At 38.5% G+C, this 14,470-nt stretch overlaps 1 protein-coding gene across 15 annotated transcripts in view; it reads left to right on the forward strand.

The window, feature by feature from the left end:
- Positions 1 to 14,470, forward strand: part of EBF1 (EBF transcription factor 1) — a 393,004-nt gene that overhangs the window by 10,080 nt on the left and 368,454 nt on the right. For all 15 annotated transcript variants that reach the window (XM_072824327.1, XM_072824319.1, XM_072824323.1 and 12 more), the window contains 3 exons: positions 365 to 428; positions 1,073 to 1,128; positions 11,667 to 11,740. In XM_072824327.1, coding sequence (XP_072680428.1) covers positions 365 to 428; positions 1,073 to 1,128; positions 11,667 to 11,740 — 194 coding nt within the window. The remainder of the gene's footprint in view (positions 1 to 364; positions 429 to 1,072; positions 1,129 to 11,666; positions 11,741 to 14,470) is intronic.

Consider the following 14,470-nt stretch of genomic DNA (forward strand, 5'->3'; position numbering starts at 1 on the left):
AAAAAGTTCGCGTGGAGCCCCAGAGCTGGAGAGAGGCGAGCCCGGCTTCGCACTCCAGAGTCAAGGGCGCCCGGGATGAACCCGCCCTCGAGCGCGCCACCACGCGCGGCTCCTGCCTCTGCTGGCCCAGGCCCGAGCCCCCAGGCCCCACGGAATTTTCTGGAAGGGAAGAGGGAGCAGTAAGGGTCGGGAGGGCGGCAGAGGGATCACAGGTGGCCGCAATTTCTGCTGCTCCCGGGCCTGCCCGGTTCCCCGGCTGGGGGTCCGGTCCTTGGGAAAGTTGCCTCGAAGTCGGTCCACACTCGCTCACGCCGACCTCTTTCCTGCGTCTCTTGTTGTGTCTTTGCGTCCTGCTGCAACCCAGGAAGCCAACAGCGAAAAGACCAATAACGGGATTCACTACCGGCTCCAGCTCCTCTACAGCAATGGTGAGGCTCGGGTCGGGTCCGCGCCGGCACCCTGGGGCCCTGGGTGAGGGCAGGGTGCGCGGGAAGATCCAAGCGGACCAGAGCCCCGAGCACGCGCAGCCGTCCACGGTCCTCGGGGTCACCGGGCCTCTCCTAAGTTTCGCCTAAGGAGGTTTCACCCGAGGAGGCCCCGAGGAGCCGGAAGGCGGCCGTAGCGGGCTCGCGCATACCTGGGGCCAGGTGTGCAGGCCTGGCCCTCGCAGGGGCCATTTCTTTCCTCCTCCCATTCCTAAGGCCTGTTTCCTTGGCTTAGCCCCGACTCCAGGCCTTGAGTCCTTTGGGCTGGGCTGGGCTGGGCTGGGGTGGGGGGCTCGTGGCCTTGATGGCTCCCGGAGAGCGCGCAGAGGGGCTCCCATGGAGAGAAGGGAGGGTAGCCAGGTGGGGGTCCTGCCACATTCTCAGCTGCCGCGCTTGGGGACTGGCCCCTCTCTGGACACTGGGGGACGTGGGGGTGGTGGTGTCCTGCCGGTGCTTCTCTGGGACAGTAGGCGTTGCATAAGCCTTAAAGCCCCATTCTTTGTGTTTTGTTTGTTTGTTTATTTTGCGGCAGATCCTCTCTCACTTAATTTTCTTTCGTTCCCCTTTCCCCTTCCCCTCTTCCCCAGGGATAAGGACGGAGCAAGATTTCTACGTGCGCCTCATCGACTCCATGACAAAACAAGTAAGTTTCTTAATTTCGCGCCGTGGGGTGACTCTAGGGCCTCGAAATTTGGGGAAGTCAAGAAGGTGGCTACTCTTTAGCGCGGGGTCTGGGACTTGAACTCTCGACGCCAGGGCGGACCTCAGGCCCCATTTCTCAGCGCAGCCTTCCAGGTGCGGATACACACACTAGCGTCCACCGCGTGGGGAAGATGGCTCGACGGCTCCTTCCTACCAAGGGAGACTCAGGCCTTGTGCTTTAAGACTACAGGGTCCTGAGTGGGGAGAGTAAGTGCTGAACTTCCTTTGACCCGCCGAGAAGCCCCAGGGGGCGCAAAAGGTGCCCAGGGGGCCTTGGTGTAGAGTGGGCTGAGCCTGTGAAACCCGAACCCCCTCCGGGCCTCTCCTGGGAGATACAGTGCAGGGAAGGGTGTGGGGGCGCCTAGGTAGCTTACTCAGGAGTGGTGAGATGAGCTGAGAGCGCAGATGACCCACTCCACAGATTTTTTTTTAAAGGAGGAGGTGGTAGTGGTAGTGCTGTTGGAAGAGGGAGCGGCAATTGTTAGAGAGGATATTTTGCAAAAATCCTCCTGCTTTTGCCTCCAAGTTTGGCAAGAAGCCAGGCAGCATGAGTGAGCTTGTGGTCTTAAAGGTACATAGACGGCATTTTCTTAAACTCTCCAACACGCCGGTGTCAAGCAGTATACATTAAGGTTGAGTTATGGTTTAAAAGATACAATTATGAGCCGAGTCAGAAAAGAGGCCTGACGTTTTAATGAGGCACAGGAGCCTTTTTTTTTTTTTTTTTTTTTTTTTGATTTTAAGAAAAAGTTTAGTTTCAGAATTAAGTAGCTGGTTAGGTAGTTGGAAGACTTAGGCACAAAAAAGAACCCAGCTTTATTGGGTGGAGGAAAGAAGTTAGAACAAAGAGAAAAGTTATACATTGTGTACTAAAGAGGAATAAAACTTGTTTGCTTGATTGCAATTTTAAAATATTCCCTTTAAAATAAGGATAAAATAAGGGTATCCCTTCTTTCACAGATACTGACTTGGAAGTTTCAAATTATGGTACATATGCATATTTAAAAATTATTTTTAGATAAGCACGGCTTACATATGTTGTACAAAATACACATTCATAAGCTGCTGGAAGTTTTAAAATCTACTCAGCAAGAACCTTTCAATAATAGCTAATTTTGATTGTTAGGTCTCATATTTCATTGTGAACCAAGTAGAAAACATGAGGGTGTGAAATGTAGTTTTAAAAATAATAAATAAATACCTATTGAAATCTATTTCAAGTTATGTCCTTAAAATATTTGACTTTCTTGAAGATTTATTTCTTGGTTGATTGGTCGGAGTAAATTCACATTTATACTTTTAGTCTTGGTCTTATTTTCTTTACTCATTTTGATTATTACATAGGATAATTCTCTTTCATTTGGACACATTGGATTTTGTTAAAAAAATTTTTTTCCCTGCCAAGCAGAAACGCAAAAGCCTGATTTCAGTAACTTTTTTTCTTTTTCTTTTTTTTTTTTTTTTACTGTATGAAAACAAAAATGTCTTAAGTGGAGTTTTGTTTTAAAAAATTGTCTTTGATACCCTAGATATCTTTTCCTGCCATTCTCATCAGAGGAAAGAAAACAGGGGAGGAGGAGGGAGAAAGTATGAACTCAAATACATATTCCATATGCATTTATTAGAAATTTCTTTTTAAAAGACAAAAAAATCCCCACAAATCAGTGTGAAAGGCTTGTCTACTTGTGCAACATTGATCACTTAAATATGAAATCATAGGCAGCACTATGAAACAAACAATTGTAAGGAGTGCAAAACTAGGACACGTTTGAAGTGATTAACTGCTTTCAAAACTTTTAGACCCCTTAAACAACAAATGCCACCAGAACTGATTTTCCCATTATGAAATGAACTGACTTTACACAGTCTCATATGGTGGAGGAATTATCTTGATTTTTATAAAGCAATACATCAAATATCATTTTACTAATGAAGTCATAGAGCTTAAGGAAAAATGACAGCATAGGGCATTCTTTGACTGCCTGGTATTATAAATTCTATCAATTGGAAGTGGGGGCCTAGAACAAGATTTAGTTTATTTTTAATAATAACAGGTATGAGAAAGTCATTTGCCATAATATGACATCTCAGTAAAAGTTACAATTATAAATGTATGCAATTGTGTATTTTGATGGGGAGGGACCTGAAAAAGGTTTAAATGGTTATCTGAATTTGTTCTAAAAATATCAAAAGAAAGGGATTTCTTTTCTGAGGCATACCTGTTTGCTTTCATAATAACGGTCTAATGCCTTCTGTGTAGGTTTCACTTTGAAAGGCAATCCCTGCCCATTATCTGTTTGTTGATTATGTGCTGTAAGAGTTTGGGAAGTAGGTTAGCTTCTTGTATACACCGTTAATATAATAGTCTTAAAAAAGCAGATCAGTGTGAAGAAGCATAACTTTTCCTGGCTTTGACATAATTATTATATTTTAGTCTTAATGAGTAAAACAGCAGATTCTCATCTAGCTTGAAATTACTGTGATTTAAAATTGTTTAAATTTCATATTTTCATTAAGTATACAGTGGCCTGGCCCCTTGAATCTGGAATCAGAAGTAAGGCTTGACATTAGCTGACTGATTAAATAGTTAAAATTTTGTTTCCCCTGTGAAATTCTTCCAGATAGACTCAGGATTTTGATATTTAGAGTACAAAATAGGATAATTTGAGTGAAGTTATCATAAAATTTTGGAGGGAATACCTAGCCAAAGTTCAAGTGTCTTCTCTTAGCTGCTTGTTTGTAACATTTTTCATATCAGAGATGCAGCTTTATGTGTGTGATGTCTTATCTTGGACTCAGAAGTTGGGGTTAAAACTCAAAGAGAATCTTTGGCAAGCAAAATCCAAAACTATCTGTGCACTCAATATTTTTATAGAATGTTCCTGAACTTGAGTGGAGTTAGCAGCATTGAAATCAAACAGAAATGTACTCAATCAACCAAGATGTATTGGCATGACACAGTATTTCACACCTTTTCAAAGTGTCTCATTACACTACCTTGGGTAATGACTCTTAATTTTGGACTCAAGCAGGAAAGATGAAGTTTTATTATAAGTGAATGTATAAGGATCCGAGCACCCTTATCCCAATGCCTCTCTCATAAAACACAAAGGATGTGACGATATTTAAAAAATTCATCCACCAACTAGAAAATGAGAGGCTTGCTTTTGGGAAGGGTTGTTCAAAACCAAGTTTAGCCGGACTAAAAATAGGTTGTTTTTGTGTCATTGCTGTTTTTGGTATTCCATTAGTGAGCATGCAAAAAGGCCTGTAGGATCCAGAAGTTTATGGTTGTTGCATTCAGAAACAATATCTACTGCAGAAGCTCAAATGAACCCAGTGGGGAGAGGTCTGATGTTTAATGTGCCTCATTTCAGACTTTCATGTAGTATTTGAAATATGATTACGTTCTGTGATTGCTTAGGTGGGTTAACATTAAATAATTTAAAAAAAAAGCCTTTAACTTATCTTCTCTCCTACCATCTTGCTTTAAAAAAAGTGACTTTTCTTATAATTTAGAGAAAGAGTACTAAGTTCCATAAAGTTATCAAAAACAAAGTATTCCTGCCCACAGACAGAAGCTCTTTTTTTGGAAAGGGAAAAATAACGGTCACATAATCCTTGTCGAGTATGGGCTTGAAGGTAGATGATGTGGTAAGGGGACCCTAAAAAGTGGAAAGCATAGTGGGAAGTCCAAAGTACGATGATCAGAAATGCTGTCCTATTTCTCTTACAAGCTAATCTTCTTTATGTATTTGTTTTGTTGTTCCCGGTACTTTAAGTTATTGATGCAAGCACATTTCTTCCTATTGATTGTTTCATTATATCCTGCCACAGCTACGTAGATTTGATTAACAACCCTTTCAGTTCATGGTTCTTCATTGGTAGATAAACACATTTTTAGTATATCAATAAGTTCCAAAGGAATTCAAGAGGCCAGCCGAGAGATTCTTTCCTACATTTGGAAAAACCTACAAACAGAAAAAGACAGGGCAGGTTTAGAGTCAGGAGCCACCTTGTAGCAGCTTTCTCTCTCCTTTGGTAACATGTCAAAAATGCAGGTGATTTAAATTTCCTTGCACATAGAGGAATGAAGAAGTTTGGAATTTTTATGCATGATCAGGACCTGTGTTTGGGAAAATGTAAACTCATCACAGTGGAAAATGTGTTGTTTGGAGTCTGGGGGTGAAAACAAAGCTGATGGTTTTGGAGAGATTGCCGGAGCCAGATGGCCTAGTACTTCCCCAGTCTGGCGGCCCAACTGCTCCCTCCTGGATAATATACAGCCATTTGTTCGGGGATATTTACGCTAGAGCTGTTTCCATGTGAATGTTTGAACAGCATTAAAAACGAACATATTAGTAGTGATGCATTTATCGAACTCAGATGACTACACCAATAGTCTGTTCTTACGTCTTTCCTTATAATGCTGAGGAGTGAAGGAGTGTTTGGATGTGGGTGAATTGTTTATATAGTTGTTGAGCAAGAATGATTTGATCTCAGAGTAATTAAAATATGTAAGCATTTGGAATAAAACTAATGGAAATAATGATAACACCTACCTTGAAGCTCTTTTGTGACAATTAAATGAATTCATACATGTGAAGTGCTTAGAATAGTGACTGGCACATATTAAGTGCTTAATAAATTAGCTGCTTTTATTATTTTATTATTATTATTATTGTCCCATTGGGTTGACAAAGCCAGCTGTATCTACTAATATAGATGTAAATGTAGCTATCATATGAGTGAAATATCTCTTACTACTGTTAGAAAAAGAAATACCATGTGGGATTGTTAGAGTGATTCAGTTTTTATCTCGGTGCTTGAATAATATCGGGGATTTTATTTCTTTGAGACATTAAAGATGTATTCTAAAGCTAACTGCTTTCGATACACATTCTCTTTTTATTCAGGACTGTGATGTAACTGAACAGCATACTGAATATGATATCATTCCTTTGCAACTTTGAATTCAGTTCTGAAAACAGGCCTTCTTAGCTGCTAAGCTGAAATTACATCTTTATAATTTGTTCACCAGTAGCCCAGCTGCTAATTGAAGCAAAATAATTTTTTATTTTATCCCACTATTAATGTTGGATTGCTGTTTGACACAATTGTTTATGAAATGTCAGATTTGTAGTGTTTTCTTTGGCACAGGTTAATTTTTAACTAGGGCTCCTTCACCTACTGGAAATTTCTGGGATCACATAAGCTACCACTTTTTTTTTCCCTTAATGACAAGTAATATAACTTGGTGGTTGAATGCAATGATTAATATTATAGTACATTGATATTGTAGGTGTTCATATTATTTTTTGATTCGTTCCAATTCTTGGTAATTTGCTACCAAAGGCTTGTTGACAGTCTGTATTTAGAGGATATTTTACTTCTGTTTGAAGGAGGTACTTTGTACATTCATGAACTTATTTTTGAAGGTGACAAATTTGGTTTGGCCTTTATTCTGTATGTAGAAAAAGAAGTAAAATTTTCAAGGTTACTCTCTTTTACTTAAATGGAAAATTAGGAGTTTTTGATAATTATGAATCACCCATCTCTCTCTTTTCTCTCTTTCTTTCCATCTTTTTTCTTTCCTTCCCTCCTACCCTCCCTCTCTCACTCTCTCCTTCCTCCCTCCCTCCCTCCCTCCCTTCCTTCTTTCCTTCCTTCCTTCTTTCCTTCTTTCCTTTCCTTTCTTCCTTCCCTCCCACCTTCCTTCTAATGATGACATGTAATCTATTGTTTGGTTGTAAACCAAAAAAAGGCTTCTCATGAAAACATTTGTTCCTAAAATGCTTTTGGGTTTTGAAGAACTAAAGTCAAAACTATTTTCCTCACCCTCTTTGTTTTGGCATAGAACAAAAAGAGTTAAAACTATTAGAAGAGTAAACAAAGAAGAGGCTTGCTTAATTCTCTGTATTTCCTTTGGCATCCTATTGAAGTGTGATCCTGGTGCGTGTTCACTGTGTATTTTTCATTTTTTCTGTGTGGTCTTTATCCATATTAAGTTTCAATTAACTTTTAAGACCCAGTGATATCCTAGAAAATCAGGGATGAATCACCCTTTACAAGATGCTATCTAAAACAGTGGCAAACTGAGGCAGATTTTCTCCATTAATTGATTTATTCCTTTTCAAAGGCTGAATAGGTGGATTTATAATTGGGAATTTGAAATTAATGGCATTTTAGTCTTTCCCAGTAAAACTTCGGGCACTGCTGTTGCATAAGTGTATGAAAGTTTAACAATTCCCATTTTTTCCTCATTTTTGTTCATTATGAAAAAGTATTCTAAAAAAATCCTCAGTCTGAAAATTAATGAGGTGTTATAAATCCTTGGATATTTTCTTTCTGCTTCTTAGAACAGGACATTAGGGAAAGGGGAAAGAGGGCCAGTATGTCAGGAAACTAAATCTGCTCCACATAGGTCAAGTTTTGACAACTTCATTATCAATTTCACCAGGTTTTTAAAGTTAAGTTGAAGCTAGTGCTGTTTATTCTTTTAGTTTTCTTCCTGCACAAGTATTTCTGCCACCTTCCGGGATTTACTTGCCATTGGCAGAATTAAGGTCAATATCGTTTTCTGCTTGATACTGTATTTTTTATTTCTTAGGTGAAAACCTGCACTTGCTTTGCCATCAGTTCATTTATTTAAATAATATATTTCATATGCTTTCCCTCCCCCTCCTGCCCATGTCTGTAACAGGCCTCTGGTCCTTACTCCTGATAAACACATTGATTTATTTAAACCACTGTTGTCTTTGTCGCTCTCACAACAGACTACCTTCCTCACAGTGAGCAGACACATGATTTACTATGGAGGATGAAAATAAAATAAGCCTTCTTCTTCGTGTTCCATTGTCTGGGCCCTAAACCAGCTGTCTATTAAAATGGTTTCACTTAAAATAGTCAATGCTGTTTATATGCTTCTGTGATCTCCCAGCTGATCCAGTCCCAGCAAGCTTTATTCACACCCCACAGAGACACATATTTAAATTAGTAAGAAAAGCAGAAACTTCTAAGTTGGTATAAGAAGCTCCTTTTCCTTTTAGGCTTAAAGTCTGGGTTTGCTGAACTGTGAACCCATCTTGACGTGTGTACAAAATGTAGATGGTAGAAAGTTGATGTGTGGCTCTCAGTTGTGTGTGTAAGCTGCAGGGAAAGCCTGGTGACATTTTTCAAAAGTCTGTCTTACTAAAGACACTCTGCTTCAGATATACTCAGCAAAACAAATTTATCATATTTTACCATTTTGGATCTCATTAGAATATTGATTTCTTGGCTCATATCTTTTATATGATATTGTATGTGTGTGTGTGTGTGTGTGTGTGTGTTAAGAAGGCTTTTCAGTGACAAATATTGCATCAGTGAGGTCAGAGGTAGATCTGCCTGTGAATGAGGTCCACTCTTTAACTAATTCTGTTATACTAATGTTCTAATTTATTGTACTTCCAGGATTTTAGTTCTACTTCATAGGAGAATGAAAAGACTCCCCGTTTCTCTTACTTTTATTTCAGAAATCATAGAAGTAGCACTTCTTTCCCTGTGTTTATGTGCTAAAAAATATTGCTCTGTTGAGGCATCAAAAAGAGGGATGGCAGAAACTTTATGCTTCCACTCCTCTCTAGAATTCCCAACTATTTCTGAGCAAATCTGAACTCATGCTTTTATTTTTCTATGCTTGATTTAGAGGATTCTCCATTTTGATTCTGCTGCCAGAAGTGAACTGGCAGCTTGGCATTTAGTAAAGAGGTGCATTACAGAGGTGCTGGGCCTTCAACAAATGATATTCAGTCACTAAAGATAAAAACCTGGGATCCCTGGGCATCCATGGGTCATCTACTGTTTAGGGCAGTGGTGAGCATATCTGCACTGTGGCATGTCTTTCATTGAATATCACCATGGATATCACTGGTTTTGGTGGAATCAGCAGCCTCAACAAAAATAATATCATCTAGAAAGAATCAAGGTGAGAAGGCTGATATAACTGAAACACATTCCTCTTAAAAAAACCAAACCTTTTTTTTTTTTTTTTTTTTTACAGGAAGGAAAATCCTACCATATCTGTGGATATATTTATCAAGTTACTTGTATCAGTTTAGTATAACAAAAAACTGAAATTGAAACAGAGGGTTATTGGGATATTAAGAGACTATCCCAAATATGTAGTGATAATAGGATGTCACAAAAATGCATGATTAAAATTTTTAATAAAAAAAAATTTTTTTTAATCACCATGTTTGATACCTAATCGGTTCCTTACAGTTATTTCTTTGATTTGAGCAGTGATTGGAATAAATAAAGCAGACAGATAAAATTTTTGGCTTTCAAAATGTTTTTGATTTACTCTGCATTTTCTTGAATAAAGCAAATTCTTGGGTATTTGAAAAGGTCTCTTAAGAATACAGGAAAGAATCATCAGTGGATGCTGACACTTGTGGATGAAAATTTTAGGCATCATATGATATTACCATAATGGAGATGATCTCTCCAAGAGGATGGTTATGCATTACATAAAGTGAAGTAGTAATCTCACAGTGGGGAAATCTGACTATGATCTCTAGTGGATGGCAGTCACCACCTTAACCAAATGGTTAGAGTTTACTGCCAGTAATGGAACTAGTTGACAGTGTGATCTGATATACTGGGAAGAACCCAGAATCACATCTGTGGCATTCTGGCCCTGAATCGTGTAACTTTAGTCTAAGTCTGAGGAAACATCAGACAAACCTAAACTGAGGATACTGTACAAAAGAACTGGCTTACCGTCTTTAACAATGTCAACACCATTAACTCGACTCAGGAACGTTCTATATTAAAGGAGACAGCACAACTGAATGCAGTGATTGGTACTGGATTTTTAAAATCATGTATGTATGTATGTATGTATGTATGCATGCAATGAAGGACATTATTGGGTAATTGGTAAATGTCAGTAAAGTCTGTAGATTAGCTTATGGTATATCAGTGCTAATTTTCTAATTCAGATACTTGTACTGTGGTTATGGAAGAGAATTCTTCATTTTAAGGAAAATATATGCTGAAGTATTTAAAATATGTCTGCAGTATACTTATAAACAGTTTAGGAAAAAATAGGAAAGAATAAATGGTTTTAGTGAAGTGTAAACATTTGAGGGAGCTGATTAAGGAGTATCTTGTAATTCTTTATATATTCTTGCAGCTTTCCTGTAAGTCTAAAATTATGTCAAAATAAAATGTTAAAAAATACAAGGTTATGATAGACTAACCATAAAAAATGGTTTTGACAGCTAGTGAAAGGTTTTCTCCTTATACAAGTACTTTACATCATGTTTTTATTTGTTGCAATTTTTGTTCTGTAATGGAATTAGATATTATACCCAGAGCCTGCTCTAGAGTCTGCCCACACTGTGTCTTCTAAAAGTCCCAGGTTTATAAACAAAGCACATTAAAGCCAACTACAAGAAGGTCACAGCATCTCTATGTACTAAATAAAGATAGTCTCTGGTTAATTTAAATAGTTTTGCCACCAAGAAATTGAGTTATCTGAATGTGTGAAAGTAATTTTATTAATAATTTGAAGCAGTGTTTGTATCATGCACTGATAGAGTGTTAAGCTAGTTAAAATGTATCCTGATGTAGAGCGTTACTCTACCAATAGCTGTGTTTTTCTCTGGCCCAGGTATTAGCCTGTAAATATTCCAGGAGGCTGCCATCTCAGGGAAACTTCAGGGTGATTTTAAGCAAAATGTTTGTATGCACATTACTAAAAACAGACAAAGACATACTGGCTGATGAGGTAGTTTGGAGTCCAAATTTTGGGAGTCAGATGTAATTCTTCTCAGTTTAGGGAGATAACTCCATGGCTTAAGCCCACACACACACAGCATATGCCGGCGTGTATTACTGTTTGGGTGGGTGTACACCCTGGAGAGCACATGTTTTCAGCCTGTAGGCGGGAAGAAGGATTTTCCCTGATTGATGAATCATCTCAAAGAAGACACAGTTAGTGAACGGACTCATTAACCATACCCCCACTTGTTTTTTGCTACTCATCTCTAGAACAGTAAATGCTGGGGCTGGAAGTAGTAAAATGAAGTGACAAATGCATGTTTAGATGTCAAATCCACGTGCTTTTCTGTATTTTAAATCACTGGCATCTGAATCTGCTAAACCTTCTGGGTTTTTCTACCTTCAATGATTAGGTTTATCTTATTCTGAATTGAAAGGAAAATTGTGGTTGTCTTGACAACAGAAGTTCATCTCACTTACTGATCCAAAGGTGTGCGTCATAGTAATGTAGTTTACGGGACAGAGAGGAACATATGCCCTCTACTTGATTTGAGTTGATCCTTAACAATGTATCTTGAAATAGCTCAGTGAGGCAGCTCCAGAGAGCTAATTGGCTCTCAGCAATGTTGAAGTGGTCAAGTACTCAATTGTTAATAGTTTGTTCTCTTTACTTAGTTCCATTTTTAGCTCAAATCATGCCTTTGTTTTCAGGCCATAGTGTATGAAGGCCAAGACAAGAACCCAGAAATGTGCCGAGTCTTGCTCACACATGAGATCATGTGCAGGTAAGAAAAACCTTGTTCTCTCCCTTTAATTAGCAGAGAGAAGATGAGTTCGCATCTCAAATCTAGGTGAGCTCAGGATTATTTAGGGGTATATATCTTACTTGTATTAGATAATTTAAAAAGAACTGTTAAACACGAGTATTGGTAATAAAGTGTCACAGACATCTCAGTAGTTCTTGACTATCAGATTTCATACTGAAAGACATATATTTCCATTTTGATATCACACTTTTAATGGGCACAAAGCAGTGCCCTCCCCTTCTTCCTTTCAATCAAACAAAATACAGTATATCCTTTTAGTGTTAATATATGTGCTCAACTGCATTGCTAGTAAAATGAGTAAGAGTTCTATTGATGTCAGCAAAGCCTCTGTTTGGATAAGACTTGAAAGTTATAGTTCCCCTTTTTAATTCTCCCACTTGAAAATGTGACCGTCGGTGCAAAGGCATCATTCCTCCTTAAGTCAAGCGTGGGTTTTTCCCCCTTGCATCTGATCTCTCATCTTAGTGACCCAGTATAGAACTGTGACAGCGTAGTTAATATTTTTCAGTGGCAGTGAGCTTTTAGAAGGTTGGCAAATGTTTACACCTGAAAGTTATAAAAATTCATGTCACCCACAAATGAGTGTATTTATTTTGCCTGTAATCAGACATAAGCCACGCATTTGAAAATAAGAGCAGACCAAATTCACTTTCATGGCCTCAGCCAGTCCTCCACATGTGAGAGAGTAGACCAGAAAACAGCCTTTAAACTTGCAGTATAGGATTCTCCTTCTTCATAAAATAACACCAGCATAAAATAACACCTGATATATTCTGAGTAATTGGACAAAGCATGAAGATGCCACTATGCATCAGGGAAAGGCTACTAATTGCTTTGTTAGCCATGCAGGCTCTCCCTGGCACAAAGTATGCTTGGCTCCTGACTATTACTGACCAGTCGTTTTAGGCTTCAGCTGCCACTTCGGCATGGGTGGGCTTTATCTGCAGCTCATGGACTTATGGGGAAAGCAGTCTTAAAACTCCACAGGTGGGAATAAAGTAAAAAGGGCTTAGTGTGTTTTCTTACTGAAATCCCAAATATTAACTTCAATATCTGTTATTATGGATGCATGTAAAATTATTATTTTTCTTTTTAAAGAGCATACTTTCAATAGATTATTCCAGATTCCTCAGGTGTTGGACAAGTTTTCACTTCAGTGATTTGTAAAACTTGTCAATTATTCCATGAACAGGTAGCTTTTCCTTGCCTTTAAAACAGTAGCACAACCCAAAAATATGGTCATCAGTTTCTTAGAAGATATTATTAGATAAAAATAAGTGTTGTACCATATACAGCAATTGTACAGTTAAAGCTGAGTTACACTTTTCAGAATTAAATGAGTAAAATCATTTTGAAAAGCATTTAAAAAATGACCTCCTTTGTATTACTGTTTTTCTGATCATATCTCTATTTTAGCTTCCTGCAATTAGCATGTCATTAGAATGAATTTTCCATGTTCTGTTATATGTGGTTCTGGCAAATAGGGGACAGACAGGAAGATGGATCTCCAACAATAGGCCAACTAATGTCTATGTATCATAGATTTGCATCTCATATCTGTACATGTTTGGACTGTGCTAGAAATAATTCTGTTCTTGAAATACTTAAAGATATATTATGCCTTTCACACACAAGCCTACCCTCTATTAGTGCAGTTTATATTTTTCTTGTTCTTAAAATTCATTGGTCCAAAGTACTTTATTATGCTGGTTGGCGTGCTTCACTGCTGATGTTCTTTCTATTTTTCAGAAACATAAAAATAGCAAAAATAAAATTCTCAAGCCACTGAAGGCAAATGATGATGTTTGTACTGTGTGGCTAAGAGGGAAAAGCCATATTCAAAATGTCATCCTGCTAATGTTACAGATTACGGTTTTCCTGGCTGCCTATAGATGTGTAAGGGGTACTGTTTGTTTACCAGGCCGCCATGACCCTATTACACAAACCTGTCATCTATTGTGTGGCTAACAGTCTTTTAAATTGCAAATCTGATGCTCTTTAGGGGGCTTTAGGAAAAAAATTCTCACTTTCCACACCATCCTATTTCTCTTGATTTCTTGCCTGTTGTAAGTGGAAGTTGGGATGTGCTGAATTTGCACCAGGGGTGCAAATGCAGGCTCAATTATAAGCATAAAATTAGAGTCTGTTCACCATTAATCAGCCTGGCTAATTGCTATGCACCACCATTAGCCATATGGTGTGAAAGACAGCTTGCTCTCCCCAAGATGAAATTTCTTCATTGCAGACATGAAATAGTGAGGGCCTTGGATTTTAAAATAGCTTGTTTTAGATATTTAATTTCTAAACAACTTTCTGCAGTGCTTTCTATCAAGGCTAACGGCACAATAAAACTTTGCATTTATGTCACAAAAGCTGTATATTTATAGTACATTGGAGCTATGGTAAAGGAGACACAGAGAATTTAGATCGACAAGAAAGGGCTTGGATGATTCTGTTTTGTTGCAGGCAAAGAAAAAAGAAAAAGAAAACAACAACAACAACAACAAAAAACACCAGGGAGTTGTGTCTCAGGTGGTTGCAAATTAAAAAAAAAATTATTTTATTCTGTTGAGAGGGTAACCCCATTGCATGAGCTGGCTTAAGGATTTACTGCCATTAGATTATAATTACTGCCTCTCTTTGAGACAAAACCTCTTTGACTTGATGACATAGAACTCTTTTTGTGGG

Source organism: Canis lupus, chromosome 4 (genome assembly GCF_048164855.1).
Source record: "Canis lupus baileyi chromosome 4, mCanLup2.hap1, whole genome shotgun sequence".
Taxonomy (NCBI): Eukaryota; Metazoa; Chordata; class Mammalia; order Carnivora; family Canidae; genus Canis; species Canis lupus.